Source organism: Ursus americanus, chromosome 11 (genome assembly GCF_024610735.1).
Source record: "Ursus americanus isolate L20-20 chromosome 11, mUrsAme1.1.p, whole genome shotgun sequence".
NCBI lineage: Eukaryota > Metazoa > Chordata > Mammalia > Carnivora > Ursidae > Ursus > Ursus americanus.
In genome coordinates, this window is record NC_142137.1 from 75,728,634 (window position 1) to 75,747,151 (window position 18,518).

General features: G+C 47.3%; 1 protein-coding gene across 2 annotated transcripts in view; it reads right to left on the minus strand.

The window, feature by feature from the left end:
* Positions 1-11,172, minus strand: part of PHF10 (PHD finger protein 10) — an 18,298-nt gene extending 7,126 nt beyond the window's left edge. Inside the window, exons 1-8 of one of the 2 annotated variants that reach the window (XM_045770580.2) lie at positions 10,876-11,172; positions 8,412-8,518; positions 6,038-6,168; positions 5,335-5,418; positions 4,265-4,398; positions 4,018-4,167; positions 3,318-3,427; positions 1,498-1,651 (exon numbers count right to left, since the gene is read on the minus strand). In XM_045770580.2, coding sequence (XP_045626536.2) covers positions 1,498-1,651; positions 3,318-3,427; positions 4,018-4,167; positions 4,265-4,398; positions 5,335-5,418; positions 6,038-6,168; positions 8,412-8,518; positions 10,876-11,157 — 1,152 coding nt within the window. In that variant the 5' untranslated portion in view covers positions 11,158-11,172. The remainder of the gene's footprint in view (positions 1-1,497; positions 1,652-3,317; positions 3,428-4,017; positions 4,168-4,264; positions 4,399-5,334; positions 5,419-6,037; positions 6,169-8,411; positions 8,519-10,875) is intronic. The other variant, XM_045770581.2, reaches the window with a different exon arrangement.
* Between the last annotated feature and the right edge of the window lie 7,346 nt (positions 11,173-18,518).

Consider the following 18,518-nt stretch of genomic DNA (forward strand, 5'->3'; position numbering starts at 1 on the left):
CACAAAACTAGTGGGGCACCTGGGGGGCTCAGTCTGTTAAGCGACCGGCTCCTGGTTTCAGCTGAGGTCATGATCTCAGGGTTGTGAGATCGAGCCCCACGTCAGGCTCCACACTCAGTGCGGAGTCTATTTAAGACTTTCTCTCTCCCTCCCCCTCTGCCCGCCCCCACTCCTCTAAAATAAATAAATCTTTAAACGTGATCTTTAAAACACACACGTGGATTACACTGTGTATGCTCGTGTTTTTCAATTGTTTTAAGTATTATGTGCATTTTAACACATCATTAAATATTCTTTGAACTTAATTTCTGTCATGTAAATGTAATGTATCACCTACTGTGGACATTGAACTTATTCCTAATTTCCATTATAACAAATACTGTTAACACTCCAACGACCATTTTTTTTCCTAATTAAATTTTGTCCTTCAGGTAAATTCTGTTAGTATATTTACTAGGTCAAATTCTGTGGAAGTTAAAAATCTTGGTATAAACTGTTAAATGCTCTCCTGAAATGCTGGATTAATTTATACTCCTCTAGGCAGAGTGAGGGAAAGTCAGCTTCAACATAGCCTGCTCACACCACAGCTCCCCTTTTACCAATAAGACAGGAGAAAAATGGTACCATCACTTTAATTACTGGAATAGCATCTTATTTTATGTAATGTGTATCATTAAATGTTTTAGAAGTTGTTGGTGACAAAAAAATGTACTGCCCATTTAATAGTAGCACATTCTCGGCTTCAGGCTGGCCACAATGAGGTTTAAAAATGTGCTACATCAAATCAAAATCCTCTGGCACTGTGATTTTTGTTCTCCTTCACCTCCACCACGCACACCAGACATTCCCAGTCATGCAATTGCATTTTGCTTGGGGGAAAAAAAAAGTCATACAAGAAAACTTCCCGAAGAGCACAACGTACCAGTCACCTTCACATTCTCCTATAGGAAATCTGAACTATTGATCAAGCAACAGGACGGGGTGCCTGGGTGGCTCAGTCGGTCAAGTGCCTTCGGCTCATATCCCAAGGTCCTGGGATCGAGCCCCAAGTGGGGAATCCCTGCTCAGCAGGGAGCCTGCTTCTCCCTCTCCTCCCTGCTTGTGCTCTCTATCACTATATCTGTCTCTCTCTCAAATAAATAAGTAAAATATTAAAAAAAAAAAAAAAAGTTAAACAATAGGAACACAAGTTAACGTGCTCCCAAAACCAAGACATTTCAATACAGGATTGTAAACTCATATCCGGTGCCCTTTCCTAACGTGCCTGTGATAACTTTAAAGGCAACTTTAAAAATAAAACTTACCAAAGGCCATGCACAGCCCATCTATACCAACGCACACAATAAATTTTCTTGATGAACACATTCAGGAAATTATATGCAACTGTCCTTGTTCAAAAAGAGGGTGGTGACACAAGTTCAATTCAACATCTGGGAAAGCAACTAGCAAAAACTCAAGGGGCAGGAGACACCACCTCGTAAAGATCAATGCTCCTACCGAAGTGCCTTTGTGTTTCCGCCTCTCCTCGCCTCGACCGTCCTCGGCATCATCCGAATCGCCGTCGCTGTCTAGGGCCGGGAGCTCAGGATCCAGAGGGGGCTCATAAAGCGCGGTGTTCAACGGCAGATACCGCAGCTCATCCGGTGAGTACCTGAGGTTCAGACAGATGACTGTCAGTTATCTTTTATGATTCATATGAATGATCTAATCCATGAGCTTCAAAGATAGCCTTCATCTTCTCAATTAACCCCAAATACTTTTGGAAAACGATTACAGATGGAACAAATAACTTTTCATTTTCTATCAAGTAAAGAAAGGTAATAAATAAAAAGCTTAAACATTTTTTTACAACAGGCTAAGAGTGTAATATATGCACTTGATTCTTATTGTCAAAAGATAATGTCTCTCTCCTTCATCCTCAACCCAAAAAGAGGAGGGAAAAAAAAAGTCAGCAGACTACAGTGGAACTGTGGCAGTTAAGGACCGTGCACAAAGCCTAAGCTGCCTGAGCACCCCACCCCCACTCCCTAAGTTCTCACTGCTTGTGGGTCTGTCGCTGCTTCGCATGTGCAACGAGGACAACGATGCATCCACCTCACAGACGGACGTGAGGGTTACATCAATCGACGCTCGTGATGCACGGCAGTGCGTGGTCCATGACATTATCTAAGAAACCAAATTAATCACCTATTGTGTCTGACACTAGAGATCAGCAGGCCCTCATCCTGAGTCAGATGGCACCCACGCCATGTTCGTGCCATTCCCACCCACCAGCCGGCCCCCCCCACATCACACCCGGTCCACACCCTGACACCTGCGTTTAGGAGTAGGCACCAGATCAGCAGCTCCCTCAACTAACATAGCAAAAAGCAAAGGGACTGGTACCCTGCATATCACTTTTAATAATCTGCTGACCCAAAAGTGAATTAAAATCTGCTAATCCATGATTTAAATTTGGCTTTCAAATAGTATGATCCTATAGTCTATTTTTTTTTTTTAGAGATTTTATTTATTTATGTGACAGAGAGAGACAGCCAGCGAGAGAGGGAACACAAGCAGGGGGAGTGGGAGAGGAAGAAGCAGGCTCCCAGCGGAGGAGCCCGATGTGGGACTCGATCCCAGAACGCCGGGATCACGCCCTGAGCCGAAGGCAGATGCTTAACGACTGCGCTACCCAGGCGCCCCGATCCTATAGTCTATTTTAAATACTATTCTTTAAAGAATAATCTCTTTCCTCAAGAACATAAGATTTAAAGCTGAAGTAAAAGTTGAGATTTTCAAACAAAATGACCCTGTTCGCCTGGTTTTCAGTGACATCCCGGTTGGGGATAAGAGATGAGCAACATCTTGCTACACTGTGTGGAAGCAGCAGCCAGGCCAGTGATGTGGCTGAACAAGCAGGTGGCCACACCCACCCAAGCAGCCACTCTGCTCCTTCCTTCATACTCTCTGCAGACGAAGCCAGTGCTTCCCAGCAGAGGTCTGTGGAAACACAGACAAGAAATCAGCAGGTCTGGGGTTGTGCCCAGGAGTCTGCATTCCCAACAAACTTTCAAGTGACAAAGGAACAGTGTGAGACCTGAGGTGCTTGAGAACCTCTGGCACTTGCCCACAGAAACATGAGTAGGTGGGCGGGGAGACGGGCAGCCTGGGCTTTGTCAGCAGCTGTCCAAGCGCCGCCTCAACTGTGTTCTTCACGGCAGAGCCACAGAGGTCAGAGAATATGGACGCACGCCCAACTTTTTGGAGGCAAGTACACAAGACTTTCAAGTCCCTCAGCAATACCCAGTAGGAAGGGTCATAAAACCAATGAATACCTTTTGTAATATTCCTGGAACTGTCCGGGGATGAGGGCCACTGGGTAAGAACTGACCTTGGTTCGCTCTGTCGGTAACACTTTGTACTTCCCTTGAGGCACCTGGATAACCTGGGTTAACATGCAGAGAAATACAAAACACAATCCCTTGTGTTCTCCACTGTGCTCCTCACCCCAAAAGGCTAAAAACACAGGAGACATTAGGAACTAGAACCCAAGGAGACAGGAGAGTGTTTCTAGCTGTACAGGGGAATTGTGTCTGGCTCTTCACCACGGCCATCACTGCTGAGGGAAACGTGGTGTGCTTCTGCCCACCACTGATGAGCAAGGGGACCTGGGCAACGCATACAAACGTCCTCATCTAAGAAATGAGAATACTAGCTTCAACCTCACATGGCAACCATGAGTATTACGTAAATTAAGATGGAAATTTCTTAAAACAACCCTTGGGACAAGTAGTAGAATGTCAACCACAGAGCAAAAGACACCTCACTCACACACACACACACACACACACACACACACACACAAGTGAGCGGAGTATTACTGGCATATCATTAAAAATTATATCTCAAGTTCTGGGGCAGAAAAGGACACATTGCCAGTATGAAAAAACAACGGTTAAATAAAGGAGGTCCTGAGCACTCTACCATCACAGCACTAAGTGAGGTTCAGGAACTAAGAAAGTTAAGCAGCCCTACGTGCGTCTGCAAGTCGAAATAAGCTCTTCTTTCTTCCATACGTTCCCGGTTTAAGTTGCTGTTAAATTCAGCTGCTTTTTTGGCAGCTTTCTTAATGTACTCAGGCACTTTGCTGGCTTCAACTTTCTGAGTATTCTGTTGTTGCATTTGCTGAAATAAAAATATTACATTTGGAAGTCAAATATAACTTTACAAAATGTCATTCTCCCCAAACCAAATAAGAGATGGCAGGCACCTCAATACTTACAGAATACTCTTTATAATGATCTGTAATTCGCTGACGTTCTTTTTCTTGTAAAATAACAGAATATTCAGCATGTTTGGCTGGATATTCTTTTATCATTAAATCAATCACTTCATCACTGCGCAATGCTGTTAAACCTATTTTAGACCAAAAAAAAAGTAAAAAAAGCTCTTTTAAGGCTAACTGAACAAAACTACTTTTCAAAATTTGCTTTTCCTTCACCCTACATTTAAAGTTTTCCAGTAGTCAAGGGAAAATACTGTGATATATTCGAAAATTAAAAAAATATTCATAATATAACGTCAAACAATTTTTTTAAAAAAGCTCATCAAAGTTGCAAAAGAAAATAAATCAATTTTTCAACCACTTTAAGATTCAATGTACTATAAACATATATCCCTTTACTAAAACAGTGGCTAAATAATGATGCATACTAACTATACGCAATTGAGGACTAAGGATTATCCTTAATCTAATATCCTTAACTAAGAAAAGATATTAGAAGAAAACAAGAGTTTTTCAATATATTGCAGTACTTAGTCTTCAAATTCAATACACGAGAAATATTACAGAGTCCATTCAAATTCCCAGAGAGGCATCAGCACACACATACAAGTCACACAGGCAATTTTCAAACTCAGAGCATCAGATCATACCAACTGCTGTGATGAACACCCATGGTTTTATGTTAAAAAGTAGCCATGGCACATTAAAACGTTTATGAAAGAAAAACTGGAAACAAAGCATGGAGATAATCATACAGAACTAAAAACAGCAAAATGTGCCCTATACGAGACAAAGACCAGTACTTTTAATAACTACTATACAAATCTTGCATGCCACACACACACACACACACACACACAGACACACGGACACTTCTGTGAAATGATACTGTTATAAAATGTCATTCTTCTCTGTATTTTAACAAAAACCAAAAACAATTTAACACTTAAATAATTCAATCTAGCTCATTAATATTGTAAAATACTTCAGGAAAGACGACAAATACCCATCCAATATCACCTCATAAACATCTAGCTTTCCGAATCCACGTTCAAAGCCTCCGTTACCTAGAGTACACTGCGTCTCAGTGATGACATTCAGCTCCCGCAGGTAGAGTTTCTCCTTATGGGACAAATCTCGTCGCTCTAAATCTCCAAAAAAAAAGAACAAAAGACTATTAAAAATAGTCTTTTACATTTGTAACATTATGCATTTGTAAAGCTTTTAAAAACTTAAAAACCTTTTTAAGATTTTTTAAAAAGTTAAATTCTTCATGGACTTGAAAAAGTACTGCGTGTTATATATTCCAAAGATTACTAAAGAGACCACGCTATCGTACAAATTCAAGGAATAAAAGCTAAATTAAAGTTGAAAATAGAATAACCCAAAGCAAGAATAGTAACTAGTTGCACAGACAGCTTTTCTCAAATGCAGACGCAGCCCCACGTACTGCCTCCCTCACTCAGGCCAGGGAGCAGTAGGAAAGAATCAAACTCCTGCTGCTTTCGGCCATAACATGACTTTTTCTAAGACTTCCCCCAGGAAATTCACCTTCCACATTTTGCTCTTAAGTCCATTTATAAAGCATAAGAGCAAACTGAGAGTGGAGAGAAACGTTGGGTGACAGCAGAAAGGAACATCAGCCAGCAGAATATACAGTATATTACAAACAATCCATACTCAAATATTCAGAAGTTGATAACCTATCAAAAAGAATTACTATTAGTTACAAGTTAGACTTAATCTTTTACATAAACTAAGACTTAATACCTGGATATTTCCGTTTAAAGGAGGTCACACCCAAATATTCACTGACTTGTTCTTGAAGCATATAGTATTCTCCTGTTTCATCAGGTGGCCATTTGTACTCTATCAAATTTTCTGCTGGATAGTAGCTAAAGCTAAGCACAGAAATATATATTATGCCTTAAATGTGGCTTTTGTTAAGTTTTAGTCATTTTTATTTTAAGGATTTATTTTTGAGGAGTTTTATTTTTAGGAATTTTGGAGAACTACTTTAATTATTTAAATTCTCATTCAGTCGTCGGACTCTGCCATACATACAAGTTCCCACGGTCTTGTGCGTCCAAGAACATCACAAAACAGGCAGAGGGAAAGAAAAGCGAGCATGTGCGACACCAAACAAAGCACTGGAGCACTTCCACACACCCCGAAGAGCCACGACTCACAAGTGTCAGCAGTAAAGGAATTTTGTAGCGTAAGAGATCTACGAGGCCAAAACGGTGGTGATATTTTTTCTGAATTCCCTCTCTTGGGCTTCACGCCCATACCCCTGTTTCATTCTCCCAAGGTACAAAGTCGCCAACTCATTTTCCACCTGCTGTTCAGTGAATCAAACAGCCAAGAAAGCAGAACTCCAAAACCTTGTTTCTCAAAGAGCTGAACTATAAACCATAATTGTTTTTTCTCATAGACTCCACAAGGCCAGAAGCAGAGAACAGACCTGGTCTGATGGTGTCAGTGTACCACGGACCAATCCCAATCCTGAAGAGCCAATGACAGATCTCTGGACCCCGCCAACTCAACCCCTAAATCTCATCAGTGCACAATAGAGGCAAGAATGGGACACTATTTTATGCATCCAATTAAAAGTAACAACCAAAAAGTAGAGTTTTCTCAAAAATAGTGCTAGGAGGGGCGCCTGGGTGGCTCAGCCGTTAAGCGTCTGCCTTCGGCTCAGGTCATGATCCCAGGGTCCTGGGATCGAGCCCCGCATTGGGCTCCCTGCTTGGCGGGAAGCCTGCTTCTCCCTCTCACACTCCCCTTCCATGTTCCCTCTCTCACTGTCAATAAATAAATAAAATCTAAAAAAAAAAAATAGTGCTGGGAAATTACATATCCAAATGCAAAAGTATGAAATTGGACCCTTACCTCCTATCACATTCAATAATAGATTAACAACCTCAATACAAGAACCAAACCAGAAAACTCTTGGAAAACAAAGGAGTAACTCTTCCTGATCTCAGATTTGGCAACAGGTTTTAGACATGACACCAAAAGCATGAGCAACAGAAGAAAAATAGGTAATTAAAACTTCAGCAAAATTAAAAATTTTGTGCAGCAAAGGACTCTTTCGACAGAGTGAAAAAGGCAACCCACAGAATAGAAAGAACTGCAAATCTTGTATCTGATAAGGGATTAATATCCAGAATGCATAAAAAAACTCCTACTACTCAACAACAAAACAACCCAGTGTAAAAATGGCGGAAACACCTGAAGAGACATTTCCCCCAAAGATTCACAAATAATCACTGACAAGACGGTCAACACCACTAGTCATTCTGGAAATTCAACTAGAAACAACAGTGAGATGTCGCTCACATCTCTTAGAGTGGTATTATCAGAAGAACTGGGACAGAACCAATGGGGAAGGAAACTGCACTGCTGGCAGAACAGCAGCGATCCAGCTGCTCCTCCCCAAGGGATAGATCCGAAGGAATTAAAAACAGGGACTGCACACATATTTGTACACCAACGTCCACCGCAGCTCTGTTCACAACAGCTGAAAGTGGGAAACAACCCTAGTGTCAGTCACACATGAAAGGACAAAAGGTGGTCTAGCCACACAACGGAGCTCAGTTCGGCCCTAAAGAGAAAGGAAATTCCAACACATGCTACAACATGGATGAACTTTCAAGAAGTTACGCTGAAAGAAGCCAGACACAAAAAGACAAATACAGTTATGATTTCATCTACACGAAATACACTACAACAGGCAAATCCAAAACGTCAGCGAGGGCAATGGCGGCTGCCGGGGCCGGGGAGAGAGGGAAGTGGCAACTGTTACTGCTTCATGGCTAGGACGTTTCCTCGCAGTAGTAAAGCACTAGAGAAGGGTGCAGGTGGCAGCTGAAGGACACTGGACTAACCTGTGCCGCTGAGTGACACACCCAAACATCACTACAGTGGTGAATTTTATATGTGTATTTTATCACAATAAATACATGCCGTAATTGCACTGAGTAGCAAAAGCAATGTTTGCGTCATATGTAAAAACATGACAAAAGTATACTACAATTTCTAACAACTGCCTTTGCCAGTGCAGGGGCCAGGGAGGAGGTAGGTATCGCAGAGGAGAGAAACATACCACAAAAACTACGATTAAGCAATGAAATGACAGTACCCAAGATCTTGACTTGAAGTCTCACAACTCCTAGAGCTATCTCCTGAGCCCATTCGCCTCCTTTTGGATGGTTGGGTCCCATCATTTGAATTATCTTCATTATCATCCTATACATTTAAAAAATTCAAAAAATAAAAAGAGAACAATAAAAAAATAAGGAAAGAACGATTATGTATCTTCCCAGACTTGCTAAAAGACTCCACTTAAAGGCTTTTCAAGGACAACTGATTATACAAATGTTAACCTTCTATTATAATTAACAGGGGTCAAGAATTTGGTATGGCAAGACCTGAGAAGAAAACTTAAAAAAAAGTGATCTTCAATACAATCCGAGTAAGAAAATTTTTAATTGACTTGTAAATCTAAATCTACTTTTGCTTTCTTACCGACTGCAGTTAAAATATCCTGTGCTTTAAAAACACATAAAATTGCTGCAACACTCTAAAATTAAAGCAAACCCTCCTACCTCAGCTAGGAAAAAAATATGTGAATCATTTAGTGTTTAACTCAACTCATAGCTCGTTGGTTGACAGGACTATTCTAATGGGCTCTTATATACTTCTATTTCCATGAAAAAAGGGCATACAAAGACTAAAAACAGGTTACCAATCCTGCTATTTTTTTTCTTACACCGCAAAAATTTAGCAAAAATATTCCCTAATAAGAGTCATCAATCTATACAGCAACACACACACCCCCATCAAAAGAGGGGAGGCCTAAGCATTTTTAGGTAACATTATCCGTGATGAGACATTAATATCAAGACTTTAAGTTGAACCATTCCATTCAGAACGCGAATGAGGCATCAGATGTTAGAAAATGGATTTATTTACATATTACCTAAGGCTTAATGACTATAAGGCTTACAAAAATAACTTTTTAAAAAAATCAAGGACATGTAGCTTTGTAAGATGAATACAGTTTTGTTAAATACCATGGTCTTCTTGCTACATATTAAAAAGAAGGCACTCCCGTAGAAGAATACAAAGAGGTAATAAGTTATATTGGTCATGTATACCAAAGCTGGACTGGGATCTTACTGGGCACTTTCCTTCACTAGCTGAGTGCTGTGTTCTGTGAGCCTCTCCTTACCTGTAAAATTGAGATGATAGTACCGCCTGCATGGCGTGGCTGATGCAAGGATTAAATGAGTTAAATACGTGCGAAGCACTTAGAGCAAGGCCTAGCAAATAATTAAGTGTCCTACAAAAGTTAATATAACTGTGATGATAATTGGAAAGTCTCAAATGGCTCCAGCTACTTAGGAATTTACCCCGATCCTTTCCCAAATAGTACAATATATGGCATACTGTCCTTTTTAGTTCCTGTATAATATAATCGTTCAATTAAAGAATTCTGTACATTCCTATGAAGAAAAGCAACCAAGTATGAGATGGAGAACAGACAGAATAAATGTATTCTCCAAAATTTTACACTTAACAGTAAGGATCACAATTGAGACATTTCATATTCAGTATTTCAGGAAAACTCCCTTTAACCAAATTCAAGAGTTTTTGTTTTGTTTTGTTTTACCTGCGATTGAGCATTTTAAGAACTTTTACGTCGATTTAAGTGTATTTCCCTTGGTTAAAAAGCTGAAACACTCAAAAAAAAAAAAGTTAAAAATTCAAAGTCCTCAAAAAAAGCTGAACCCAGAGTTCCATAGGCAGTGCTCTGCATGTGCTATTAGCAGTGCTAAGCAGAGGCACTGCGAGCACGAGGGAGCGTGGGTCGGCGGCCCCTTGCCCGCACAGGTGCGCGGTGGAGCGGCGCGTTAGGGACCGGCCGCACTCCGAGCCACAGGTGGTATGCCAAGGCCGCAGGTGCGCTCCCCCCGCAGGTGCGCGCCCCCCGAGGCTCTCCGCAGCCTGCTCCAGCGGCCGCTTCCGGGGGCCCACCTTCTCCCCAAACCCCTGATGGCGCACACGCGCTTTAGCTCGCAGCCCGGCTGCTCTCCAGTCGCCTCCGGTTGAGCACGCGGTCCCCTTAGCTCCGGGAAACGGCACCGACTACATTTCAAATCACAAAAAGAGTTTCGCAGGAAAAATTAGAACGCCTGCGTGCTGGTCTAGTTACTAAACTAAGTTCACGGACTATTTTGTGCTCCAGCTGTCTGCCGGGTTCTCGGCGAGGCAACACAGTCCAGAGCCACCCGAGCCACCCCGGAGCCTCCGGGGCCGGTTTCCCCGCTCGCGGCCGGGACGCCGCGGCCCCGAGAGCCGCTTCCGCCGGGCGCGCTCCGAACCCCGGCGACGCGCACTCCGCCCCGCACTCCGCGGGGCCAGGCCGCCCCCGCCGCCTCAGGGACCCGGCCGCGGCGGCCGAGCGGGGGCGGCCTCGGGGGGCGGCGGCCTCGGGGGGCCGCGGCCTCCGGCTCGTCCCGGCGGGAACCCCGCGGCCCGGCCCCGCCGCCGCCGCGGCCCCGTCCCGTCCCCGCCCCGCCACTCCGGGTGCCGCTCCTCACCTTCGGGGACGGCGCTCCGGGGGTGGCCGGGTCGCTGTCGCACGGCCGCGGGGACAGCGCCGTCCCGGGGCCGGCCGCCGCCGCCATCAGCCCGAGCGCCCCGCGCCGCCGCCTCCGCCGCCGCCGCCGCCTCGTCCCGGCCGCCGCCGCCGCTGCCGCCGCCGCCGCCGCCGCGCGGGCCGCCCGCCGCCCGGGCCCCGCCCCCTCCGCCCGCCCGCCGCCCGGGGGCCGGCCCCTGCCGCCGCGCGCCCCGCGGCCCGCCAGCGCCGCCGCCACCGCCATGGCCGCCGCCAGCGCGCCGCCGGGGCGCCGCGGCTGAGGGGGCGGAAGGAGGCCGCCGGCGGCCCGCGCGCGTCAGCCCCGCCGGCCGCTCGGCGCCGTCCGCCGGCCTCGGCTGTTCCCGCCGCGCCGGCGCCGCTCGGCCCCGCGCGCTCCTCCGCCCCGCGCGCCGCGCCCTTCCGCCGCCCGCTCCCCGCGGCCCCTCTCCGCCTCCCGGCCGCCGCTCCCCTCGGCCCCCCGGCCGCCGCCGACCGCAGCCCTCAGCTGCTCCCGCCCCGCCGCGCTCCGCGGCCCCGCGCGATCCTCGGGCCGCCGCCGCCACCCCACCTCCCGGCCCGCCGCAGCCCGGCGCGCTCCGCGGCCCCACCTCCCGCCGTCCCCTCAGCCCCCAGCCCCGCCCCGGCCCGCCGCCACTTGGCGCGTTCGCAGCCGCCCCCTCCCCGCGGCCCCCGGCCCTGCCCGGCCCGGCCCCGCCACACGTCAGCCCTCTCCTCCCACCGCGCCCGCGCCGCCCCGCCCGGGGGTCCCCGCCGCCCCGCCCCCTCCCCTCCCCTCCCGGGGGGACCCTCCCTCCAGGGGGGCCGCCCCTCCCCCTCCCCTGAGGGACCCTCCGCCTCCCCCGCCCCTCCCCCCAGGGGCCCCCTCCGCCCCAATCCCCTCCCCTCCCCCGAGAGACCCTCCGCCCCCTCCCACCAGGGGTCCCCGCCGCCCCTCCCCCTTCCCTTCACCCGCGGGACCCTCCGCCCCCTCCCCCCAGGTGTCCCCGCCGCCGCTACCCCACTACCCCGCGGGGTTCTCCTCCTCCTCCCCCCCTTCTCCCAAGGGTCCCTGTCCTCCTACCCCCCTCTCCCGAGGGACCCTCCCTCCAGGCGTCCGCCCTCCCCCTCAATCCCGAGGGACCCACGCCCTCCCCCCGGGTTTTCCCGCGTCCTGGCACCGCCCCTGTGGGCTGTGTCGCGGGGGGCTGTGAGGGCCCCTGCCCATTTCCTCGCGTGGGGTCCTTGGCCACCGCCCCTCGGCCGCCTTTGTTCTCTGCCGGCGGCCTCGCGCTCTCCGCAGCTCCTGAGCCACCTGCCAGGCAGCCGGCGCGCTCCAGCGACGTCCTCGGCCGCTTTCATTGGGAAAGTTCGCGCACGTCCGCCCCAGGGCCGTCGAAATCGGACAGCGTGCATGCGTGGGGTTGTGCGTCGCAGTGTGCGCTCCGCCGCAGCCCGCACCTGAGACCCTAGAAGGCGACCGGGCGCGTCCGGGCGCGCAGAAGAGCTCCCTAGCGCTGCTCCAATGGGGACCCTCCCGACCTCCCCCGGGCCTCCTGCCTCATCTGTAAAGTGCGGGGAACCCTGATCTTCAGGGTTACGCACAGGTCAGAGTACAATGGCAGGCTGATAAAAGACTCCGACGTAATGGGAGGAGTTTTATTGAGCTGAATTTATTATGAACCCTCGTTCGTAGACTTCCCCTGCTCACTTCCAGGATTTCTCACACACGCTAGGAATTGAACCTTGCGAGAACATGGCAGACAGTTGTGACGACAAGGGCCCCAGCAATGTGTTGCAGTTGCCCTCTCAGCAGACACTTCATTAGGGAGAGTGTAGAGGACTTGCTCAGGGCACTAGACACACGACCCTGCTTTCATGATTTTTGCTTACACTCAACAAACACAGGTTTGGAAAGGCGAAGCAAAGGGTTAAAGGACCTACTTTGATTCTCCCAGCCCACCTACTCCTGACTTTCCATTCCCATCAGCTCAGAAATGGCACCAATAGCGGGAGACTCACAAAGGCTCCTCATTTAAACTTTGCTTCCACTCACAACCTCATCAGACCAGCTCCCCATTTCCCTACCCACTGAAGAAAATGGCCTGTCTGAATACCACCAAGAAAAATCAACTTTCTCCCAAATTCTCTTAACTGATCAGGGCCCTCACTCAGATCTCTAGATAGAATTTAACATTAAATATATACATATGTGTGTGTGTGTGTGTGTGTGTGTGTGTATACATAGTTATTTCGGTCCACTCTCTTCCCTTGGATATTCTGTCTCTAGATCAGACGCAAGTTTAAAACTCTTCATTCCAAGTCAACAGATATTGACTCAGCCTTTCAACATGCAAGGAAGCCAGAATATTAAGGAGACACTGCCCATGAGCGGTTTCAACACTGAAAGAATAGGACACAAATATATAAATGTATTTAAAGGCAGTTTAGGTGGGGAAAAAATTTCCTTGCAAGTACAAAAGTCAAGATTTTAAGGTTAGAACAAATAGAATTTGAAAAGTATCTTGAGAGACTGGTAGGACAATTCCAGGTAAATGTACAACTGGAAGCGGGAATAGGGTTTCAAGCCTGAAAAGACTGAAGGTGGAAAAATAGGAAGCATATTTAGGCACATCAGCCATTCCAGTGTGGGTCGAGAGTAGGGTAAATTAAGGCAGATTCCAGGAGGTAGGGGTGAAATATACAGGGCAGTGGCATGATGCAATGGTGAGAACAAAGATTAAGAGTTAAGATTTTGGGGGCATCAGGGTGGCTCAGTCGACTGAGCATCGGACTCTTGATTTTGGCTCAGGTCTTGATCTCAAGCTGGTGAGATCGAGCCCAGCATGGGGCTCTCCGCTCAGTGTGGAGCCTGCTTGGAATCTTCTCTCTCCCTTTCCCTCTGCCCCTCCCTCCTCCCTCTTAAAAAAAAAAAAAAGAGATAAGGGGCACCTGGGTGGCACAGCGGTTGAGCGCCTGCCTTCGGCTCAGGGCGTGACCCCGGTGTTCTGGGATCGAGCCCCACATCAGGCTCCTCCGCTATGAGCCTGCTTCTTCCTCTCCCACTCCCCCTGCTTGTGTTCCCTCTCTCGCTGGCTGTCTCTATCTCTGTTGAATAAATAAATAAAATCTTTAAAAAAAAAAAAAAAGAGAGATAAGATTGTTGTCAGTACCAACTGTGCCACGTAATAGCTGTGTGATCCATAATGGGTAAATTTATAATCTCTCTGAAACTCCATTTCCTCATTTGTAGGATTAAAATAATAATGTCCATCCAATTATTTCACAAATATTTTATGAAAAGAAGCTATGAACTAAGAATTATGTTAGGTGATAGAAATATAGAGAATCATTCATTCATTCATCAAATACTACCTTACTATGTACTAAGTTGGAAATAGGTAGAAAACTAAGTGACAGATTTTGTAAACCGAGAGGATAGAGTGTTTCATAAAGAGGGACAGTCAACTATGTCAACTGAGAGGTTGAATAAGATGAGGACAGAGAAATGTCCATTGTATTTAGCAATCTGGGGGAATGAGCAAACTTAATTATTTGTGGAGCTGTTTCTAAGGAGTGGCAACTTCAGAAGCCAGACTGAAGTCTCTTGAGGAGGGAACAGGAGGTTAATATGTGAATACGTTTGTGCCGAGTACCAGAGAAAGATGGTAGCTGGAGAAGTCGGCTGTTGTCTTTAAGATGGGACACAAGGGCAAGCTTGAATGCTGATGAGGGGGAGCAGAGGGGACATCACGTGCAGGAGCTATGGGAGGCAGCTCTGGGAAGGCCAGAAGCCAGCACAGGTGCTGGGTAAACCCCTGACAGCAAGAGGCGCCATCCATCCACTGGGACAAGACAGAAAACAGAATGTGGCTGCAGATGCAAGTAGATTTTGAGATGTGGTGGTGGAAAACCTGAAAGATTTTCCTCTGATACTTTCTCTTTCCTGAAAGAAATAGGAGGTGAAACAACGCACAGAAGTGAAGAAAGGAGAGCAATAAGGAGGTAGTGGGGAGAGGTGGGAGAGCGAAGTTCCTAGGGTACCAAGGGGTTTGCCTGCTGCAGGTTTTTGCTGGAGAGCTTCAAGGGAAACCAGTTGGTCTGGTTTTCCCATGTTCTCTGTCAAATTTAGCTACTTGAATTCAGGCTAAGAATATGCATTTCCTTCAGGAAGGGGTTTTCCCAGATGAGTAAGGGGGCAAAGGAATTTGAGTGTGATTGTAAGGGAGCGATTATAATGATGGGCTATTGCATTGAATGGAGATTTCAGTAAGATTCTACAGGTGCTGAACCCTAAGGACAGAAAATGATTGTATAAAAATAACCCGCTTTGAGTCCAAGATTTCAGAGGTCCTACTGCTGTTGATGATAGCTGAGTCTACAGGATGAACCAAGGAGTAGATGACCAAGGTGGGCTAGAGGAAAAGGTCACCAAATGTGAATTGGTCAAGGAATCAGGAAGCTGGAGTACAGAATTCCTAGTTTTCTTGAGAGCACAGGACTGTAAAAAATACCACGGAAGCTGAGATCGTCCAAAGTGATCTTAATAATCAGAGAGAAAAATTATAATTACCCAACACTTTCGGTAAAATATTTAAAACTCCCTTACTGCCAATTATAAATGTATAGAGAATTTTTTTAATTGTAAAATATTTAGTACACTATAAATACGAAAAACACGAAGAATTAGTGCTTTATTTCTGTCTAAAAACTTTACTGAGTAGTTTGAAAAGCACTTGCCTTCTCCTACTATCACTTACCTTTTTGTGCCTTGATAAATTCATACTCCATCCAACATTTGATGTTTTGCATTTTCGGTGTTGTAAAATATCTCCAAGTGTCCTTAACGTGAAGTTGTTCTCAGTGTCTCTTCACCCTTTGTCACGACCACCTGCTCTAACTGACCTGTGCGGTCTGGGGGCAGGTCTCCCAGCAGCACCCTGGTCTGGCCCAGCGGCTTCACCAGAGCTCAACACTGACCAACTCCACGGACCTCTGCAAGGATGCAACCAGCTTTACTGCAGGTCAAGCTTGCTCTTCCGTCTCTCTGTAGTTACAGTTTCTTTGACATGACAACTAACGTCAACGCTTGGCCTGAATGCTAGCCAGGCCCACTGGGATTTGTCATTATTATACCGTCTTCGGTCCAAAGCAGAAGGAGGTCTTGTCGACTACAAGCATTTTTCTGTTCCAACAGCGGTTTAAAGGATGTGGATCCAACGTTACCATGCTCTTTTCCTTGTTGGACAGTACCTTTGTGCAGGCTGAGGTCTCATCATCTCGGCTTCACTCTAGTCATTTTCAAATTTCCTAATCACATCCAATTTCATTTTCAGCTCCTCACTTATTTCTTTGATGAACTTTCAACTTTTTTGGCAAATTCTGTAAAACAAAATTTTAATGTCAGACGGAATTTTCTTTTTATGGTCCATTTTTGTGAACCATCCTGTGGCTGTGTCACTGGGAGACAAGGAGGCGGTACAGCTGCACACTTTGCTGTCTGTGCTGTGGCCCGAAGCACTGAATAACCGGGGTGCAGTGACCAGTCCCTGACGGGCTTTGCGAGGAAGACCAGAACATGTGCAGGTCATTGGCGTGGTGATCTGCGGGCTGAGCGCTGGCTGTGAGGTCTGTACTTGGTGCACTTCCTCAGTCAATGCAGCAGAGTAGTTGAAATTTGAATCATGCTTCTGGGGGACTGGTGTTTCTTAACTGGACTGTGGCAATCAGAATTTGTCCATATCAGAACCATGCCCACGTGGGGACAGCCTTACTGGACAGTTATCTGAGTGGATATTGAAGTCACAACAAATGGTAGCAGGAGTCAACAGAGATGGGGGCTGGAGTCCCCTAGCTCTTGTCTTCAGGTAATGAGAAGGAACAAGCCAGGGGCCATGGGCAGTAGTGGCACACAGACGTGAAGAGGTGTGAATACACACAGTTTAAGTCCAGAGGGTTGCGTTAGGGACTAAGAGGAAAAACAGCTTTTGCTTGAGGGGCTGGGTGAACCAGATGGATGTCACCTTGGACAAACCCATGATGGCCACTCTGTGACCTTCTGGAGCACAGCCCCTACCCCAGGCTGTCATTCTGTTTAAGCGCACCCTTAATTAGGCACACTCTCAGGACCTGATGTGCTTGCTCTGCCCTGGACATAGGACTATGACACACAGGGATACTTGACCATTGTCCTCCTGACTGACCCCCCCCCCCAGGTATGCCCACCCTCCAGGGCTGAAAAAGCAGGTCTTAAGGAAGGTGGGGTTGGAGCAATCTATCCATCACTGCCACCCAAGACACACTTCTGTCCACAAGTCCCCTTAACAAACTGTTTCTCCTCAAGCTGGACTTGGCCTTTTTCTTTGGTCTTAGGGCTCCTTTGGAGGTTGCTTTGCATATCCCTCCCTTTCAGAGAACAGAGACTCTTCCGTGGGGACAAGCCAAGTCCTTATTAAGGAAAGAGATTCAAGGGGCGCCTGGGTGGCTCAGTTGGTCACGTGTCTGTCATGATCCCGGGGTGCTGGGATCGAGCCCTGTGTCAGGCTCCCTTGCTCAGCAGGGAGTCTGCTTCTCTTTCTGCCCCTCTCCCTGCTCATGCTCTCTTTCACTCACTCTCTCTCAAATAAATAAATAAAATATTTTTAAAAATAAAAATATTTTTAAAAAAAGGAAAGAGATTCAAAATACATGTGGAGGAGAGGTTGGGAATATAGAGGAGTGCTGTGAACCCTGCAGAGGAAGGTCACTAACGTGCTAGGAAAAGCTTTGAGAAGCAGGAGGTCAGATCAGGGGCCTGCAGATTTCTCTAGCAGCTGAAGCAAACATCTGTGTCATATCTGATGTGATTCGTAGGATTCCTTAATGGCACTGGGAAATTAGTTCAGAAGGATGGCCAGTGGCTTCTGCAGGCTCACGGTAAAGTGGCAGCCGAGGCAGAGTGGGAAGATGTGACTGAGTGCAGGGCAGAGGCTCTCTTGGTACAAGCCTCCATACAGCTTGGAGGAGGAGAGGCAGGAAGGGGTCTTTGTGGTGAGAGGGAGGCCTGAACAGAAACTTGCACGAGACAGGGGAAAGTACAAAGGAGGGCATCCAAGGCGCCTGATGACAGAGGAGGTCAAGTGGGGGCAGCAGCGAGAAGTACTGCTGGGTTAGAGATGTTCACATGCACCTGGAATCCATCAAACCTCTGAAAATGGCAGCTCTCTTCCCTGGAGAATCAGACCTGTAAGAGTAGGCAGAAGAGTTTGTTTTAATTCAGAAGGTGACCGAGGATGACTGAGGCAACCCGGCCAGGGGTTGACATGACCCGGGTCATGCCTTCCAGGTGGCCGCACCACCAGTGTTCTGTGGGATGCAAAGAAGGGTGTGCTGCCTGTTCCTCCGGAGGTGCTCTTGCCTCGATGGAACCCCGCTGAGACCAGGGCCCTGCTGCACACCTGAGCCTCCCACAGTGCCTGGGACATGGTGCACACAGAGTGTGGCTGAACAAAACAGTGAACAAATGAATACACGGAAGAAAGGGGCACTGCACAGAGCCAGACAAGACCTGGTGGTGGAGGAGAAGGGGGGATTTGAGTCACTTGTATGGACAAAGCATGTATAGGGTTG